The sequence below is a fragment of the Ammospiza caudacuta genome, chromosome 18 (assembly GCF_027887145.1).
Source record: "Ammospiza caudacuta isolate bAmmCau1 chromosome 18, bAmmCau1.pri, whole genome shotgun sequence".
Taxonomy (NCBI): domain Eukaryota; kingdom Metazoa; phylum Chordata; class Aves; order Passeriformes; family Passerellidae; genus Ammospiza; species Ammospiza caudacuta.
In genome coordinates, this window is record NC_080610.1 from 11443384 (window position 1) to 11463802 (window position 20419).

The following is a 20419-nucleotide window of genomic DNA, read 5'->3' on the forward strand; positions in this document are numbered from 1 at the left end:
AGCTGTAAGTCAAAATAAAGCAGAGCAATGGGGTGGTAAAATGCTGAAGAGTCTCTACACTGTCACCATTATGCTTTAAAAAAGGCAAAATCTAAACACTTCTTGCAGTGCAAACAAAATTCCAGCACATGGGATTGAGTCCAATCCTTCAGTGAACCGGAATGTTAGGTGGAGCTGTTCTAATCAGGATGGATGGATTGAAATAACTCTCCAGGGCTGTCTGCTGTGAAGCTGAGACAAGCACCTTTGTTAAGAAACTGATCTCAGAAATGTCTGTACCATCCTGGAACCCAAGATAATTTTACAGCAGCCTGGCTGTCACTGTTGGCACTCACTTGGCTGCTGAGCCTCGAGCTGGTCCTTACCCTGATTTCATAAGCAATAAAAATATTCATAGCACACAGTTCTCAAGTGCAGAACAAACCAAACGTAATTGACATTAATGTCTGCTCTAAGATCCCAACAAGTATAGCATTAGGAACCAGATAAAATGCTATTTTCATACCACACTGAGCAGACATGATACAAGTTCAGGGTAGATCAAGCTGCAATTTACACAACAGGTGTGAACTATAAAAAACCTCACACTTTGCTGCTCTAGGTTTATTTCACTAAATCATTCCAAGAACAGAAAAGCATCAGCAATACTCAGTATCAGTTTCACTCAGCTGATATTCCATTTCATCCTCCACTTCACCACCAATAAAACACTTGAGAGTCTGAGATGTGGGCATGGAAAGATGCACCTGAGTCACCCCACCTGAGACCCAGAGGGATTTTGCCACTCTGCTATTCCAGAAGGATTTTGCCATTCACCCAACCTGGCAGTATTTTTAAAGGAAAAGCAATGACAGAAAATCAGACTTTAAAACAAACAGAAGTGTGTTAGAATGTTGGGGGACACAAGACAGATGATGGATTTTGGACTTGGTTAACATAAGAGATTTGATAAGAGGATGCTTTGGCAAAAGCAAATGGAACTTTGGAAATTCAATAGTGGGAAATGCCCCAGCCTGGAGGTTCCCCCAGCACAGCAGGAGGCTGTGACACCGTTTGGTCCCTGCAGGATGTGCCACCGTGGGGCTGGCAGCAGAAATGCTTCAAGGGAAGTGCAAGACTTAGAGTGCAAGAAGATTAAACTAAACAGGTTTACTGGAAAAAGAAATCTCACTAAACTTTGCAAGCAAGAGATGTTGTTATATGCATAATTTTGTATATGTGATTTTAACTTAATCATTTGTGAAAAATGCATGTATTTTATGATTGGCTTTTTGTAAATATTAAAATGAATATTATATGTATTGTGTTAGAAAGCAATGCTGTATTAATTCTCTTAAGTACTGTGTTAAATATGGCTTTAGGTTATAAAAATTGTTAAAATAGAAACGATGCTATGTAGGATTTTTTTTAAAGAGAGGACTTGCAGCAAGATAGCAGCCACAGGACACCTGAATCTTTCAGAGAAAGAGAATTTATTGCCCCATTATCAGAAGAAACAAACTTCTTCCCACCTCAAAGGCGCTGTTAGGATTCAGAGGAATAAATTGACACTGACCAGACAGAATCCTGTATTTGAATGGAATTTATGCATCATGCATGAAGTGTATGAACATGCAACAGGCTGTTGCTTTTAAAGGTTAACCCTTTTTTAACGTGTGTCCTTTTTCGGGCTCGTGCTGCCCAGAAAAATGTACCCGGACATCCATAACTCTTTGTATTTATTGTCTCATATTGTCCTAATTCAATTTGTCCAAATTGTTATCACTCTAATTGTGTTCCTATTTTTATAACCATTTTATTACTACTAAACTTTTAAAAATTTAAAAAACAAGTGATTGGTGTTTTTCACACCAAGAACAGGGCTTGGAGCGCCCTGCTCTAGCAGAAGGCGTCCCGTGGCCGAGGGTTGGAATGAGGAGATCTCTAAGGCCATTCCAGCATGAAAGCACCCTAGGATGGTGGGATTTCAGCATTCCCCTCCTCCCCAGCCGAGCAGAGCCCTCACCTGTCGCTGCTGTGCCTCTGCTCGTTCCAGGTGCCGTACTGGCTGTCGGGCTCCTGCACCAGCGTGTCCGTGTCCTTCGCCCCTGGAGGCTGCCTGGAGAAGCATTTCCTCAGCTGGTCCTGCAAAAAACACCTCCAGTCAGTGCTCCAGCCCCTGCCTGAGGGATTAACAGGTCTTATAGACCATAACAGCTTAGAATCTGACAATTAAACTCGGCTGGGAAATGAACTTAAACACGAAGAACTGCTGTGGAGTCGGTGCGACAATTCTCTGTGCAGTAATTCTCTGAACAATAATTACAGTAATTGTTTTCCTGGGCAAATAAAGGATCCCAGAGGTTGGAGATGACTCCCTGGTTTCAGGAACTCCATGCTGCTTTAATATTGTTCTTATCTCAGATTGCACAGAGCTTCTCAAAGCACCTATGCAAGCACAAGGAATTGTGCTGGGAATGACATTTCATCCCCTCAAGCACAGCATGCAAACATCAACTCCACTGCTCTTTTCCTGAGTTTAATAAAATAATCCTTTTTTTTTTTTTCAGGCTTTCTTTGGAAGACATTCAAAATAAAATGCATAAATACATAAATAAATAAATAACCACAGGGCCAGACACAAAAAGTCTTCTACAAACAGATGTAACATCCAAACCCAACCCAAGACAGACCACAGTGGGTTTGCTTTGCTTTACTCTGACCTCTCCTTTCCTGACTGTTTTTATTCCATGGATCTGCTGCTTTCCTAAGAAGGAATGAGTGGATCCCTCAGCTTTCCAGGGAGAGAAGTGGGTCAGTGCTGGCACCCCAGATTTGCAGCACACCAATGTCAACCCAGCCCTGCAGCTGTACAGAGTTATTCAGGGAGCTTAAAGAGCTCCTGAAATCCTACACTGGGAGCAGATAATTAAACTGTTGGTCTCTTTCACCTTCATTACCCTGAACAAATACAAACATGGTTTTCAGCTCCAGATCAGTTTTGCTTATCAAGATTTTATCTGACAGCAAATTACATGGTTTTCCACCTGCCCTTGGAAAAATGCAAGGATTTTTCTCTCTTTGTAAGTACCCCCTGCCTCCAACTCACTGAGCAGAACACGTTGCTGGACTAGAACACAACTCTTCCTCTTCAAACAGCACACACATAGAAACAATAATTAAGAAATCCCACATTTAATATGTAGAATTCCTTCATATTATTGGGGGTAAAAAGAGAGATTGCACATTTACTTGTTTCCTCAATTTTGTACACCTAAGGAATGCTGCCTTAAGACTATACAAAACCCATTAAGAATAATTCAGCAGTGCTGACACCTGGCTACTGAAGAAATCCCACAACACTTCCAGTTCTCATAACCAGTTCTTATTTCCCAGCGGCCACAGCCACTCTCCATCCTTGTTGTGCTCTTTGCTGCTGACAAAGTTGTTTGTGTTTTAATGCAAAGAAAATACAAAAGGCTCCACCATTTACTCCAGCTATCACCATGCAGCTCAAAGTTAAAGACCAAGTTAAATTCTGTTTGCAATACTCAAATAAAATAGGCTCAGTTTGTGAGTTGCATGGAACAGACGTTTCCTGCTTTTCATTCTCCAGATGTTCCTGCAGCCCCAGAATTCACTGGTTCTTACACTTTATGCAATCACAGGATCTTTAAGGTTGGAAAAAAACCTCAAAAAGATGGAGTCCAACCTATCCCACATAGATATCTAAATAGAGACAAGTACATGAATGCCTGGAGGCGAGTTAAAGCTCTTACATTTCCCACTCCATGCCAGGTACAAGATTCCAAATGCGAGCCAGGCACACGCTGCTTCCAACACAGGAGACAGTCTGGTATTTCCTAGAAACCACAGGGCATTTCCTCCTCCTTGGCTTGGCTTGGCTCTGTGTTTTGCCTTCCACAAATTCCCTCTGCAGCTTCCCAATCCCATGATTTGCTCCAGGGACTCCTGGGCTCAGCTCTCACCCAGTGGCCTGAACAATTTGGCTGGTGGCTGCCCTTCTAGGAAAGGCATTAACAAATACCAGTGGCTCTTCTACTTCCCTCCCAACTATCCATGCTCATCCAGAGGATTATTTTCCACCTTGATGCTTATTATGAATTTTTTTCAATGTCAGTCCTATTCTTATCATCAATTTGTATGGTGTTTTCCACTGGTTACAACTAAAGTCCATTACTACTACACATGGCATCACTTTATTTGCAATCACTCATGTTTTTTCTGCTAGAAATTAGACTCAAAAGCTTAGAGGCAGGAGGAGCAGCAGTGGGGAGCCCTTGTTTACCCAGCAGTGAGTTATCAGAGCCCTGGGGGCTGTGCAGGAGGGGTGTGGGCAGCACAGATAACAACGGCTCAGCAGCCACAGGGGTCAAGTTTAGATGCAAAGACACCACTCCTGTGGAGGCTCAGCAAAACCTGACAACATTTTACACTTCTGCCCAGAACAACACCATCACCTGAGTTATTTCTGGGTGCTAAACCCAAAACAAGCCAGAAAAAGAAATAAAATTACTGCTTCTGAAGGTGCTGTGAAGTTAAGTTCAATACAACAAACAAAGTCTAAATGTCAGGAATAAAACACTTCAAACTCTAGGAAATCTAGAGTTCTCTGTGTTCTGAAGGCTTTGTTACTTTCAGAATCATTATTTCATTTTGCTTCTGGAGGAAGCTGCTTATTTCAAGACGATTGTGTCTTTCCCTGACAGACCCTTTCAACACTTATTTTTTAAGGTGCCAAATGATTAATTGGAAAAAATAAATGCTCTCTAGGTACCAAGCAGAAAAATCAGGAGTGGGAAGAGGAGCTGATCCTCTCCTTGGCTGGTGGAGGAGGTGTTGGCTAGGGGCACTGAGAGCAGTGCAGAAAAGCAATTTATAGCCTGTGCAGCAGCTCAGAGGAGAGGGGGTGCTGAGGAAGGAAGTGACAACAAACCAGGAAGATTTTCCTTGCCAGAGGGTGATTATTAGCAAGAATGAAGAGTTTTAGCTTTTCTTTTGAAGATCTCTTTTCTCTTATTGTCATCACACTCCTGAAAGACTCCAGGCAGTCAACACATGAAGACATTTCCTCTATAAACAGAATACTCAGGAAACTGGAAAACAAATAATTCCAAAGGAAAAAGCAGTAAAGAGGGGTCTGGTGTCTTTTTAGCACACAAGATAAACCCAAATTAGAACTTTTCTATTTTATGATGGCAGAAAAATCTCCCAAATCAAATGAAACCCACGCCTGATTCGGGTTTCAAATGCTGTAATTCTCCAAGCTTTGATGTTTAACTTCTCAATTCTTACACCAGGAGCTAGGGAAAAAAAATCTACTTAATTTTTCCATAAAGTTAAGCAGCTGAGCTGTGTCCTGCTTTGCCTCTGGTTCTTCTAAAATGAGCCATTATGATTATGCCTCTTTCAGTCTTCCCTTGGAATTAAGCTGGGCTTGGCTACACTCCAGGGCTGATTACTCCTGCAATTTCCCGTTCCTGAAAACGATGCACACACAACATTGGTTCCCACCAGCCCCAAAATTACCCCTAGCTCTGGGTCAATGCAGACATTTACGTGCAAAACCCTCCTGCACTGATGGGAAATGAAGACCTGGCACAGGAGGAACCAGCTCTGAGAGATCTCCTGAGTCAGAAGCTGCACAGACAGTTTCAAAAATATCTTTGTTTGCCAAGGAGCCTGAGGCATCAGCCAGCCAAAGTGACAGCCCACAGCTTGAGTGTGAATGCTCAGAGCTAAATCCCACTGGCATGGGTTGGGTATGAAGAGGAACTGCACAATGGAAGGAAGTTTTGACCATCTGCCTTGCTAATATACAACTCAGAGAAAAAATGGTGCTGGTTTCTTAAATAGGGCTGCTTTTTATTTTTTTTTTTCCATGTTTTCCTCTGCTTACTTTAATTAAAGAAGCAAAAAATGTGGTCAAATTGCCCTGTAAGTGTGACACTGCATTTTAGTAGAGCTCACAAGTTCTTACAAATCCCAAAAAGTATTCCAGCTGTTCTCCTGCAGAATGCCAGGAAGAGAGCAACAGACCTCCACCAATTCATATCTTATGATATTATTTTGTAGTTGACTCTGCTTTGAATGGGATGCTGGGCTTGATGAGCACAAGAAGTCCTTTATAACCTAAATTATTCTATAATTACTCTAAGAATTTGAAGGACTAAGAGGTGAATTATATATTTTAGAGCACTAACAGAATTATCACAAATAACACCAGATTGAAACCAACCAACACTGAAAACCCCACCACAACAAGAGAGCTTAAGGGTCACAGCCCACAGATTTTAATTTGGAAGTACCCAAATGCCAAGACAGCAAGTGGGAAGAGGATCCCAGGATTTCCATCTGTACTTACTATCCATCCAATGAATGCTGCCCACAAGGAGTAAGTCATGGCCCCAGCTCCTCCTAATTCCCAGCAATCAGGTGGGATTCAGGCTGGCCAGATCAGCCAACTCCTGCTTTAATGAACTGCTGGTGGAGTCAGTGCCTGGGGGAATGCTCCAGGCTGAGGCAGCACCTTCTGCCCCCACCCTCCCTGCTGCAGCCCCAGATAAAGAGTTCCAGGAACTGCCCCGCTGAGTTCCAGACCTCCAGCAGGAAGGAAGGCTCCCCAGCCCTCCCAAACGGGACAGCGCTGCCCCATCCATGGAGACCAGCCCCAAACGCAGAATTTAGGGAATTAATCCATTTCAGAATCCATCTCCAGGGCTTTCTAGCCTGACCCAGCCAGGTAAGGAGATGGCAGTGAGGGGCTGTGGAGGCTGCTCAGGTGGAGCATCAGCTCTGGGGTCCCAGCATAGGGGGGATGTGGAGATGTTGGAGTGAGTCCATGAAGATGATTAGAGAGATGGAGCAGCTCTCCCATAAGGAAAGGCTGAGAATTGGGGTTGTTCAGCCTGGAGAAGGCTCCAGGGAGATCTTACTATGGCCTTGCAGTATCTAAAGGAGCTCCAAGAGAGCTGGAGAGGGACTTTGGACAAGAGGGAATGGCCGAGAGAGAGCAGGTTCAGATTCATGTCAGGAAGAAATGCTTCCCTGCCCATCTCTAGAAGTGTCCCAGGCCAGGCTGGACAGGGCTTGGAGCAGCCTGGGATAGTGGAAGGTGTCCCTGCCTCTGTCAGGGGCTGGAATGGGATGAGCTTTAAGGTCCCTCCTGACCCAGACCATTCCATAATCCCTCTGGCCCTGGTGCATCCTGGGCTGGGCAGCACAAGCTGCTGGTTTTATGTGAAAAACTGGTTTTATGTGAAAAACTGGAGCTGCTGCTGAATGCACAAACAGTGCCTGGAGAAACACACGTGTGCCCCATGTGACTGTGAGCACTCACACAGCACATTCAGCTCTCTCAGATCCTGAGGAGCTCCACTGCTCTGCTCAAAAATCCTTTAAATAATGGATGTTTCCCTCTCCCATGGGCAGTGGAGTACGTTCCAGTCCCACAGTACCAAGCATCTCATAAATGCCATCAGGCCTGACAGCCTCCCTGTTGCTATGCAACCCTGGGCTGCCTTTCCATGTGAGTTTTGCCTGCCTCTTCCACAGGGATATGATACCCAACCACCAATTACATCCCTGATGCTAAAGCCTGACAGCATTTCCCTTACGAAACAGGAGTTGTTTTTAGAGGGTGGCTGGTCTAATTCTCCACATTTCCATTGTTTCCCATTGCTGCACAGGACTGAATCCCAACCCTTTCTCCCTGGAAAGGCACAGCAAAAATTACAGATGTACTAAAGGAGTTCCAAGAGAGCTGGGGAGGGACTTTGGACAAGGACGTGGAGGGGAATGGTTTTTAACTGGCACAGGGCAGGTTTAGATCAGATATTGGGAAGAAATTTTTGCCTGTGAGAGTGGTGAAGCCCTGGCACAGGCTGCAGCACCAAAGAGAGACCCAAAGTCCACCCTGCATGGATTCTGGCCACAGCAGAGAATGTGGTCAGAGGAATGCAGATGAAGTTGGTTTGGTTTTGCCAGGGATGCAGATGAAGTTGGTTTTGCCAGGGATCTGGTTAGGACCATGCAGTGACATCAGCTCCCTGCTCCTGCTGTTCTCCTCCTCATTCCACACAGCATTTAAAATACATTTGAGTTTGTCATTTTTTCTACTCTGCAAACCGAGCTGCTCTGCCTGGCTGTGAACACTCACCACACACAGGTCAGGCTGAAGATGGAGCAGAGGTTGACCCAATGTGCAAAAAGCAGACGAGAATCTAATTCTAAATATAAGCCCTGCTAGGGCTGAGTGAGCCACAAGAGCACTTCCTCTGAGAGGTGGGAGTGTACAACAGCACAGCACAGGAACTGGCTGGGAACATCTTTAAAACCTCTCCTATGTCATCAGATTAAATTTCCTTTTCAGCCTGAGGCAGCCAGGCTGATAAGGAACGGAGCCCTAAGAAAGCCAAGGCAGCAGGAAGGAGCCAGAGGCTGGGTCAGGAAGATGCTGAGCTGTGAGAGGGGATCCAGGCTCAGCCCAGGGCACTGTGACTCCCATCAGAGCGAATAAAACCTGGAACAGGATCCCTCGGCTTCAACACTGCAGGAGGCACAAGCCAGAACAAGGCAATTTCACTCTGGGATGCCAAGGAGAGGATAATTTGCTTTTTTTGAAAAGCTGCATAGTTGAAATCAACACCTCCTACTCCAAATGCTGCATTTCACAGCTCCTCTCCACATGAGACACGAGTTAAAACTTCAAACAAACATTCCTGGGAAAAAAAGCTCTCCTTAGCTTAAAGCCTGGAGTTAAAGATGTAGAGAAAGTGATAGGATTTCCTGACAACAAGTGAATAACAAACGTGCTCGTTTCAACACACAGGCTCAGGAGATGTTTTAGGAGACAGCAGTCAAAACACACACACAGTCACCCCCCAGTGAATGCCACGAGTGCTTCCCAAAACTCTCACAATATTACCAATTTCAATAAAAATGGATTGCCAGGATAGGGAGGCTGTGAGGGTGGGGGCACAGGGCTCAGGGAAGCTGTGGTTGCCCCTGGATCTGTCCAAATCCAGGCTGGAAAAAACTGGGATACTGCAAGGTGTCCCAGCCCATGGCAGGAGGTGGGACTGGGTCATTTTAAGCCCCCTTTCAACCCAAATTCGTCTGGGATTCTATGATTCTAAGCCTTGCATTCAGAGAAGTTTTTCTATTATACAATTTATTTCCCCTGAAAGCTGTCACTCACAGCTTATAAAAAAAAAAGGCAGCAAGGTGGATGAGCAGAAAATATCAGCTCTAAATCTATTTATGCTATTTTCTTCTTGTTTAAGAGCATGGTAAAAATCAACTCCTTGCACTCAGCAAAAGTGAAATCACAGAGTAAAGTCGTTTCAATAATTATTCCTGCCAAAATAATGAGAGAACAACAAAGGCAGCCACCAAATGCCCATCACTATGGGTTTCTGGCCCAGATTTATCTGCCAGCTACGTTCATGGCCTGTTAAACCAAAGAGAAGTTATTAAGAATGAAAAAGGAGGAACTGTTTCAGCACTGGCCCTTGTATCTTCATTAATTAAACTGAACAGCTTCACTCCTCCCCCCAGCCCCAAACAAGACAAACAACTCATTTTTAAAGCCTGCTTGCTGCAAACTTGCTTCCCCTTACCCTAACAGCTTCCTGGCAATTTAAAGATTACATTTAAAGATTAAAATTCCATTTACTGATAGTACCAAAATATTATTTTTGAGAACAACTCACTGTGTTTTCAGGGAATATTAGGGCAGAACAATTCAGCAACTATTCACCGTAGGGCCTGTACCTATTCCAAGTTCACAATCAAAGTGCCAACTTGAAGTAATTTCTCTTTACAAATTTGTTGAAGGATGTTGACCACAAAGGACAAACTTTTTGCAGATAGGTTGGGGTACAACATAACAGGCACTGCAGATCAAAGCTCTTTTATAAGCAGAGACACAGTACAGGTGAATGCAGGTGTGGAACTCAAACCTGCTCCAGAAAGGGATCCTGCTTGATAGGAAAAGGCAGAGTCCAGCAGCTTTCCCCAGCAAAAAGCTGCACAAGCTTAGAATGAAACATCTGGAAAGATTAATAAAAACTAGGACGGGAATTTCAGCCTTGAGCAGGGAAAGGGCTGTGGGATGCAACAAAAACCCTCAAAAGGACTAAGTGCCCTCCCAGCACACCTGGGACACATGCATTGAACAAATTACTCCACTTCTGTCTTTATTTTGGAATTAAAAACTGAATCCAAACTAAGTACCAGATAAATTTTGAATGAAAACAACATTTTCTTCGACTACCCAGTACACCAAAAGCACTCCTAAATGCACTTAGGTGTTATTTTTAGCATGTATCAGAGCAATTTAGGTAAAGCACATCGACCACTCAGCCCCAGAATTCATCTTTGCTGTTCTGTGTGAAACACCTCTGAGGTTTTCCATGACGTTTTTTAGCAGTGTAAGTGGAGCCAAGGGAATCAAACAGCTTGCCCTGGTTTCATTGTATGGCAACAAACCTCGAGACCTAGAACAGTGCTGGCTGTGAAACGAGATCTCACACCTATAATAGAACCATGACCGACAGACCCTGATTAAATCTGAGGCCATGTTTAATGCATGTATCTCTGCTCCTCTTACAAAGACACCAAGCTGATGACATGAGATGAAAACGGACAATTAACTCCATCAAAATACCTGAAAGAAAAATCAGCTCCTATTTAAAAGGTCTCACTGCAAAGCAAAAGCTTCTGCAAGCTCAGCTGTGGATTCACAGATGTGAGGGTGAAGAAGTTTACTCACACTGACTTAAATTGTGCTGCCTGAGTTGAATTTGGAGAATTTGGAGAGCTTTCTGTGCTTTGTATGATGCCAAGTTCTCCATCAGTAGCATCAGGGAGGGAGCTGGAAGGCCTTGGCTGTGTTAGGCAGGGATTCACAGGTATTGCTGCTTCTTCTTTAAAAACTCCATCAGCCCCAAGTGACTGCTCTACACTACAGCCCCAAAGCAGCACAGAAATCAGTTTACATGAATTACACACTTTTTACTCATTCCACAGTTTTTTGTAGCACAATATCAGTAGCTCCAAGGACTAAGACAGGACCCTGTTGTAAAAAAGCTAAAAAATACCAGCTCCAGGTCTATATTCACCGTTTGCCACAGACACAACGGTACCAACCACAAACCTCTTGGAGTGCTCAGACCTTAAGTTTGAGCCCAAGTGAAACCAAATTCCCACACAAAGCCAAGCACAAGCAGAATTCCTGCTGAAACAGAGGAACAGCAGCTCCAGCACTTTCACCAGTGACTTAAGTGAAAAGGTCACCCTGCGTCTCCTGATTTCTGCTCTGTAAGCAGAAGTGCTGGGTAGGACAGCAGAACATTTGTCCTCTGCAGGTTTCACATTCCCATTTTTCAGCCTTCTTCTACACAAGTTGTTCATTCAGATGATTCCAATAAATCTGAACCACCAGCTTAAAAAAAAAAAAAACCAAGAGAACTTCACCATGCTAACACTGTAACAGTGGTTACCAAATATTTTCTTCTTCATTCTTTTGTGCTTACTTGACACTATTTTCTTTCCCAGTCTGTCCAAACAGGACATGGATAGCAAGCTGGGACAGAAATGCTCTACCCAGTGCTGATAGAGAGTGTGGAAAGTGCCATATTCAAACACCACACCTGCCCAAGGAATGCAGCGTCACCTGCGCTCATTCCCCGAGCAAACCCCGCCAGAGCTGCCTGTGTTTACACTTCACAGTGAGTAACTGTTTTGTTTAATAATAAAAAAAAAGAAACAAAAAACATTTTAGCCACTTCAGAGAGTTTGGATTTACCCACATGTTGGCACCAAGGCTTGGGGCCCCTTTCCACACAGCTCAACCACAGTCACTGGTGAAACACTGGGCTTAAATCACCAGTTTCAGGTACAACTCAAACCTCTGGTTTCAGCTCCTCTCCATGAAATAAACAGAATAAACCAGATTTATTTCCCTTTCACTCCCTATCACCCCAAACCTTTGCTGCTTTGCAGGATGTGCCAGAACTAAAATTAGGGGTGTCAATAATGGCCAGGAAGGTCATGGCAGCTGTAGCCCTCAGGAAACCAGCCTTTCCTCCACCTCTTTGCCATGCCATGGAATACAAACAGTCCTTCCTGAAAATAACTGGAGACCAATGGAAAAGGGATGGGAAAGGGCTCTGTTTGGTACAGAACTGTGGAGAACCAAAAGCTCTTCACCTTTCCTTTGCTCCCACGAAGTGCACCCTGTTTGCCATGCCACAGCCTTCACAAGCCACGTTGACACTATTGCTTCTATGGCATGACAAAGTAAAAAGCATTCTAAGAAAAAAACACCTATTTTTCAATAAAATAAGGAAATTATGATCATTTATGTTGCCTGCACAGTGACAGCACTTCATCCTTCTTACAAATTTAGCTTCAGGCATTTTTTACTAGAAAATCACAAATACTGAACTATACCCAAAGCCATGCTGGCTTGCTGGGGAACTGACCAACACCAGCCCAGTTTCAGCTTAACTTTCTAATTTCAGACCAGTAAGTGTCCTACCTTACTATCTTGCTTCAAAATCAACCACATTTTTCCCATTCCCCAAACCTTGATTCCCTGGCAAATGAAAACATCCACCTGTGCTGCAGGAAGAAAGCAGCTGGGAGCAGACAGACAGACAGCACTATCTGGAGGTGTTTTGGGGGCTGTTTTTAGATGGAAAAGCAGACAGGAGGGAGGTTTTGTTAGGAGATTAAATGCTGCAACAAACCCGAGGGTTTGCACTGATTTTTCTTTTCCCTTGAGGGTGTCAAAAAGGTGCTTACAAGCTCGGGGGGCTCTGAGCTGGGCTGCCTCTTCCTCAGAGAGGAAAACCTCTGCTGACTCCGCACTGAAAACCTTCGGAAGGACTCTCTGCTCCGGGATGCAAAGTGCCTGAAGGAAGAGGTTCTCTTGAAAGGAGTCCTGGTGCCACCTTCCCCTCCACTCCGCTCATGAGCCACCGCAGTAGTGACTAAATTTAGTGCTTCCTGCAAGGATCTCCGCACTGTGCCCATCCACTGGGTCATGTGAGTTTGTGCCACTGTCAGTTTGTCTCCAAGGTAATCCATTTTTAATTTTTTTTTTCCAGCAGAGATGAAATATCAATATTCAGTAGCAATTAAAATATATTCTCCTTAACAACCCTGATTTATTTTGTGAAAAGTGATTCCGTGTATAAAGTACTTCCAGCTAAGGTAAACAGCATTGCACTATCACCCTCAGCATATTCCTAAAATTAAATAAGCAAAGATGTGAGGTGGGAGATTGGTATTTGTCAAGTAGGAAAAAATAAAAGACTTTTCCTACTTACAATCGGCTTTGCAGAGTTCCATCAAAATATGTTTAATTCAGCCATGTTAAAGAGATAAATCAATGTTTAAATCCTGACACAGTCACTTGAAACGAGTCCATTTGCAAGCAGAGAATTAGGTTTTCACTCTCTCATTTCAGAGCAGAAAAAGCAACTCCCTTTATAAGCCAAGTTTTTCTTCTGCTGTAAATATCAGAACGATAAAACAAATCTCATTCTCGTGGCTCGGCCGCTCGACAGGTGAGGGTACACTGACCAAAGTTCTGGTGCTCCTATGCAATCCATTGAGCAGCAAATCGATTCGATCTTCCAAACAATAAATCCAGCTCCTCCTCAGAAAACTCTGCAGCAGGCTGTCAGCAGCAGAATCCCCTCCTCACCACCATCCTCGCTGCCTCCGGAGCCATCCTGGAGCTCTCAGAACTGCGGAGCAGCGCAGGCAAACGTGTCCAGCCCTCCCCGCGGGGCTGCTCGGAGCCTGCCAAAAGAGCTGCTGGATGACATCAGCTCCTCTGCCTTCCAAAGGGGGGGACAAACACAGGGACTGTCCCCACTCCTCCTGCGCTCACATGGCTCTGGATGCACAGCTGCTTGCAGCACGGCTGCCTCCCAGGCTGGCTCTGCTAAGGCGCACACGAGGTTACCAGCAGGAGAACGCTGCTGCTGCTGCTGCTGCTGCCGCCTCTGGAATGCTGATCCCTGCTCCTGTGTGTACCCTGTGCTCCCGGGGAGGAAACAATGAGGAGGTGACCAGCCTGCAGAGGTCTGCCCAAGGAAGGATCTGGGCTGGGCTTTATTATAGTACAGGCAGGGTTCCCATGGCAACGCGGGGAACAGCATCTGCTGGCTCCGGAGCAGGCAGGAGTTGCACAGATCCATTGGAATGATTCATAGTTTGCATACGTCACGTGGACTCGCTGATTTTAACCCTTCCTGGGGAACGTGGCTCTGCCAGGGAACGTCTCACACCCACAGCAGAAGATTCCCACTGGGAATCCTACACCTACACCAGCATCCTGCTGCTCACCAGGCACCTGGGCAGTGCCAGCACCTGTACCTGGCTCACTGAGCCATTCATGGCCTCAAAGAGCACATGTCCCAGCCAGTGACTGCTATCAGCACAGGATAATGATTAAGCCAGGTCTGAACAGGTCTGACCATTAGAAGCTGGTTTTTTCCACTTTTCTACACCATTCCCTGTTCTCTTCCATGTCCTTCCTAAGCTCTGCTCCATCCCCAGCTGCTGGGAGACCACAGGGTTGGCACCACAAACCCAAAATGACTGAGGGTAACGAGAGGACCCCAAGTGTCACCAGCCATGGAATCCTGGAACAGCCACTTGGGAGGACAGCAGGAATAAAAGCTTTGAGTTTAAATCAATAAATCTCAGTTTATGACGAAAGTTTGGACTTTAAAGTCCAAAGTCAAGCTGTGAGTAGTTCAGGACCAAGGGGAAAGAGGCAAGACAGGCACGTTGGGAGCTGCTCGCTCCCTTGTTTGTTCAAGGGGGTTTGTGGCTGTTGCTTAATTTGCCAAACAAAGTACCATGAACTTGCATCACCCTCTGCTCCTCTGAACTATCCAGGAAGAGATTCAATGGAACGAAAAAATTTCTAGATAACATTTGATGCAATGGTTCTTGCGTAAGGTTCATTGTATCAGAAATGTGCCTTGCAGATATACATGAACCCAAGATACCCTGAGGAAACAGGGTGCCTTCCCTTTTAATCCCTGTTTTTAGGAGCTCAGCTCCACCAACCTGTAATTTATCTCCAGGAAAAACTTAAGTGACAACTATATAGCTTTGCCTAACTTATTCTCATTTCTGAATGCATTTGTTTTGAACGTTTGCAAATCAGCAGCTTTATAAAAGCCCTCAGTAATCAAAGAAAATCCAGCCAACAGAGAAAATCCTTTTTCCCCCCCCTTAACACAGCTCTTCTCTTGAAGAGTTGCAGGGTTATTTTTGCACAGAAATGGAAATAGATAGTTTTGACCAGATTCCTCAAGAGCAGGGTGTTTCTTAGATTTGTAAAGAAATAGGAAAAAATAAATGAAAAAAAAATTAAATTTAAATAAACCTAAATAAATTTAATTTTTAATTTAAAATAAAATTAATATTTAATAATTAACTAAAATAAATTTAATAAATCAATAATTTAATAATTTAAATAGAATAAATGGAATTAAAATAAATTTAGAATTGTTTAATTAAAATAAATTTAAATTCAAAAATAAATTTAAATAGGAAAAAATAAATTTATCTACCAGACTTATAGATAATCCTTCACGAACTATGGAGATCCTGCACCCAAGGCTGGAATTCAAGACTTAGTACACATTTTCATGCTGTTAAATTTAAGTGTGATATTTCAAACATCTGTGCCTTTGCAAGTGCAGCTCTGTGCCTGCTGCAGTGCAGGGATTGTGCACTCTGCCATTCCAGAGGGTTTCAGGCTCCATCTGATGCAGGAGCCCCTGAAATAGCAGCCCAAGAGCTCTGCCTGGAGCTGCCATGTGAGTTAGTCAGCAGCTCCTTCACCTCACCAGGATGGGCAGAGCAGAACATAAATTTAAGTCCCCATCTGGAATTTCACCTGAGGAAAGGCAGAGCCAGATTTCACCAAGGATGCAGAGAGCAAAATGTTCCTACAGCTCGCTGCAAGGACTCCTCACATGTGCATGGAACTTGAAGGATCTGAAAATGCTCTAGAGAATATAGTCCACTTTTTTATTATACCTCTCCTGAAAAAGAATGTTATACCCAATATACAATTTTTGTCCTCAGAAGATTAGAAAACTGCTGACTTGAGTCTTTCTGCAATACTAAATTTAGGATCTTCTGGCACCACGTGAACACACTGCTGGGTATTGAAGCATCTAAATTACTGCTTAGATTTACACCTCAATTAACATCAGGGCAAAATGCTTTGGAGATGAACCTTCCATCAACAATCCAGATGAACCTTCACCATCAAATTCAAATAGTCAGATATTTTCCCAGCACTTCAGCTGAACTTGCAGGGGAGTAGAACAAGATGAGCTTTAAAGCTCTTTGCTTGGAGGTTGTGGGCACCTTCCACTATCCCAAGTTGCTCCAAGCCCCATCCAACCTGGCTTTGGACAATTCCAGGGATCCAGGGGCAGCCAGAGCTTCTCTGGGCACCCTGTGCCAGGGCCTCACCATCCTCACAGGGGAGGATTCTCTAACTGGCCCCCAGCCCAGCAGTTCTGGCTGAGTGAGAATTTGTTCCTGAGCAAGAACAGCACAAGATGATCTTCTGCCCTTGACAAATTCAAGTGATTATCTCACTCTGGGGCTGTCAGGGATCTGCAGCTCCAGAAAACAGAGCACATACACACAGCTACCCAAAGTGCATGACTAATTACCTCAGTATAAATGGGACCTCGTTATTCAAACATTGCTGGGTACTTCCATTATTAACATCTATTCCACCTACAGCTCCAAAACACAACCCTGCACAAAGGCCTAACAACCCTTGTTTCTCCCCTTATTCAGTAGAAAACAAAATTCCATGGTTACATTATATTTTCCAAAAGCCTCTCAGAGCTCATTTGGAGCCTCACCTGCTCTCAAATACATGTAATTATGTTAATGACTCTGTGGGATTGCAAGGTCAATTTAAAGAAGGCCTGAAAGGAGAAGAGCACAGCACAGAGCCCAGGAGGGGCAGGTGGGATTTGCAGTCTCTCCATGGGTGTGGGTCCTTCCAGCCCATGGGGTTCCCCTGCCACCAGCTCCATCCCAGCACTATGGAATGGGGAAGGAAATCCAGCTGAAGACCCACCAAGACATCTGGGAGTGGTTTTCACCTCAACTGGGTCCCCTGAAGGATCCTTTGCCAGCAAAGCAGATGGGACAGAGGATGGACAACCTTAGTCTGGACTAACTGTGACAGTTTCTGCTCTTCCCATGTGGCAACTCCAGTCAGGAATTCACTCTCTGATGGGCTCCTCCTATCACCCCCTCCCACCATCACTCCAATTAGCAATTAGCATTAATTCAGGCATTTCCAAAGGGTTTTCTGTGAGCCATCATCCCACCTACAAACAGCAGCACCCAGCACTTGTGAGGAGCACAGCAGCTCCAGTCCCACCTTGTGACACCCCCAGGAGCAGAGCCTGCCCTTGTAAGGCTGTCCCAGCCCTGCATTCCACACCAACTCTCCCTCTGCTTCATTAGTAAGAGAACTTAATTTAACCTCTTGTGCTTGGCACATGGACTATTTAAAGATGCAGCACTGGGCTGGGCTCGCTTGCACGGCTCCAGACTAAATTTCTCTTGGGCTCCTCAGACATGACAAACAACTCAGGGTTTTATGGGCTCCTTGTTTTTACCTCTGTGTTTTGCCAATGGAATTGTCACATTGCAAGAAGGAGCAGCAAGCATTCCTTACTACTACATGCAACACCCCCATCATGAAAATTTTACCATATCACCTTCCAATTCTCATTTAATGTAAAAAGAAATGCCTGGCTGCACCTCTGGCAGAGAGAGAGCAAAGCTCAACAGCTTTGAGGAGCTGCTCCATGGCAGATCCCCAGCTTGCCTCCATTATTCCAATCCAGGAATTCCCATGACACTTAAAACCAACAAGGCATTTTGTCTTTGGCTGTGTTAGCTGTTCTGTTTTGTAGGTTTTTAAAAATTCATGGTGATATAATAATGCAATTCACTGAGATGGCCAAATAGCCTCACCTGTAGACAGGCACTCCACAGCCAAAAGAAAAAGGGGAAAAAAAAAAAAAAAAGGCAAGAGAAAGGAAAAAGAGTGGAATGGATGGAGTGTTTTAACACAAGGACTTTGGACAGTGTCCATACAGAGAAATCTCTTTTGTAACCTGAAACCCCAGGTATCTCAATATTTACACCAAATATTTGTTTTTGATTCCTACTTTCGTTTTCTACTGAAATTAAGCAAGTTACACTCATAGCTACAGCTCTAATTAATGGTTATTCACAATCTTGGACAACTTGGAGAGAGACCTTGGCATTAAAGGTGTTTCCCTTGCAACTACCATCTACAAGAGGCTGAAATTCCATACTTTTTCCTTCTGCTAGGTAATTTTAAAAGCCCCCAGAGGCCTCACAAAGCAGTGAATAAGGAGAGGCTGTGAAAGCAACAGGTTCTGCATCAATACTGGGAAAGTTTACACAAGCACACATTGATATGAGATGTTTTTAAAGAAAGGTGCAAAAATATTTCATACAAGAGCCTATCAATGGCTACTTTAAAAAGTCATGTTTTAAACAGAGATGAAAAATTTAAAAAAAATCTGCATTCCTTATTTTTCTTACAGAAGTACCCTTGTGATAAAGAAAACATTAATAGTTTTCATGACTGAATGAATGCTCCACGTATTTGTTTATATCTGCCAGAGTAACTTCTCCATTCTACTTCCATGGTGATCCTTGATGGGATCAGCAAAAAAATGAACTTTCCCATTTTATTTGTGATCAGAAAGTCAACCATCCTTTCTCTGCCCAGGATTCTGGGCACTTTTGCAGTAGCATGTCATTATTTCAAATTAATAAGCAAATAAGAATCTGTAAATAAGGGTAACTGTGAAATAAAATTTTTACTCCAAGTTTTTAAACAATTTAAATGCAACTACCAGTCATAATTGCAACAACTAAAGCACAACAGTATTTCAGAAAATGCCAATTCTTTTGTCCCCCAAACTACATTTCTCCTGAACCTAAGCAAGGCCCAGTTAAATATCCTGAACATACACAGCTTTTGTGCCTTGAATTGTTTCAGTGTAAAACAAAGCTATCAATGTTAAAGCTGAGGAAACCAGCTAAAAATACACGAGGTTGTTTGCAAGCCCATGTCCATAATCCTGCAGCACTTCCCTTCTAGCTCAATGGAGAAGGAAAAACTGAAAAAACAGAAACAGGAAATTCCTACAGCACTGGAAAGGACTAAAACAAATTTCTTTACATTTGTTTATGTCCAAAGGAATAAAGCCAAGCAAAAGATGGATGGTTACAGGTTGTTTTTAATTTGTACAAACAAAAATCCAAGATGAAGATGTCTGCAAAGGATATTCCTACACCAGGGAGGGAAAACAAAGTAATGCCAGAGCCAGGGCTCTCCTGGCAAGTCCAACATGGAACAGCTGCTGCTCCATCACTTGATCCAATGGACATGTTAAGCACAGACAACCACAAAACATCTTCAAAAGAGAGTTCTTAGGCAGAGAACAAGGTCTAAAATACCTTCACCTGCTGAACTTTCCTGCCAGGGCAGGCAGGGTGAGTGGAGTGCACAGAAACAAGCAGAACACGCTGCTCCTGCTCCACAGCACCTGCCTGAGGAGATGGCAGATCATTTGTGTTCCTCACTGAGGGTGCTTCAACCACTGAGGGCTCAGATCTGACTCACAAAATTCACAGAACACTCTGAAGGAAGAGCTTCTTTTTTTTTTTTTCATGCAAGGGATTTCCTTCTTCAAAGATCAGTAACAAGGAGCTGCTTCTGAACCCATTCCAGCTGTTCCTGGTGTGATCACACACTGCCCAAAGCCTGTCTGAATATTGCTCTTCCATCTTCTCCCTAAAAATCACCATTCCATGCGGAATCAGGCACTGCTCGATGGCAGTAAATTGACCAAACACCAGCTGTAAGTTAATACAATGATTCCTTCACCCATTTTAACCCACTTGATGATGAGAGCAGAGGATTTATTTGAGATGGCTGTATAATCCTGAGTGCACACACCTTCCTCTACTTCCAGGTCTCTCTACTCTTACTGCCTCCTCCTCCTCCCAGACCCAGCATAACAGCCCCATGTTCTCACATTCCCCCAGCCCTCAATCCATTTTGCCTCCCCTTAGATGCCAGGGATTTACTGCTCTCCACCATGAATCACTACACCAAACACTACATTTCTCCAAGGCTCCAGATTTCCCTGAAGTTACACTTTAAGAACACCAGAGTCCTGCAGCACAAATCCTGTGGTATCCTGAGGAAAGTCCTCTACAAAGGACTCCTCTACTATTTTCCCTGTGCTCAAGCAGCTCCCTAAAATCCCCATTTCCTTTCAGCACAGTAAAC

At 44.0% G+C, this 20419-nt stretch overlaps 1 protein-coding gene across 6 annotated transcripts in view; it reads right to left on the minus strand.

The window, feature by feature from the left end:
* The window catches only part of KIAA1671 (KIAA1671 ortholog), a 46161-nt gene that overhangs the window by 8870 nt on the left and 16872 nt on the right, over window positions 1-20419 (minus strand). For 3 of the 6 annotated variants that reach the window (XM_058816998.1, XM_058816997.1, XM_058817001.1), the window contains one exon: window positions 2006-2124. In XM_058816998.1, the coding sequence (XP_058672981.1) occupies window positions 2006-2124 (119 nt within the window). Of the gene's footprint in view, window positions 1-2005; window positions 2125-4936; window positions 5084-6364; window positions 6552-12810; window positions 13311-20419 lie in introns of those variants that run through there. The other 3 variants (XM_058816999.1, XM_058817002.1, XM_058817000.1) reach the window with 3 other exon arrangements.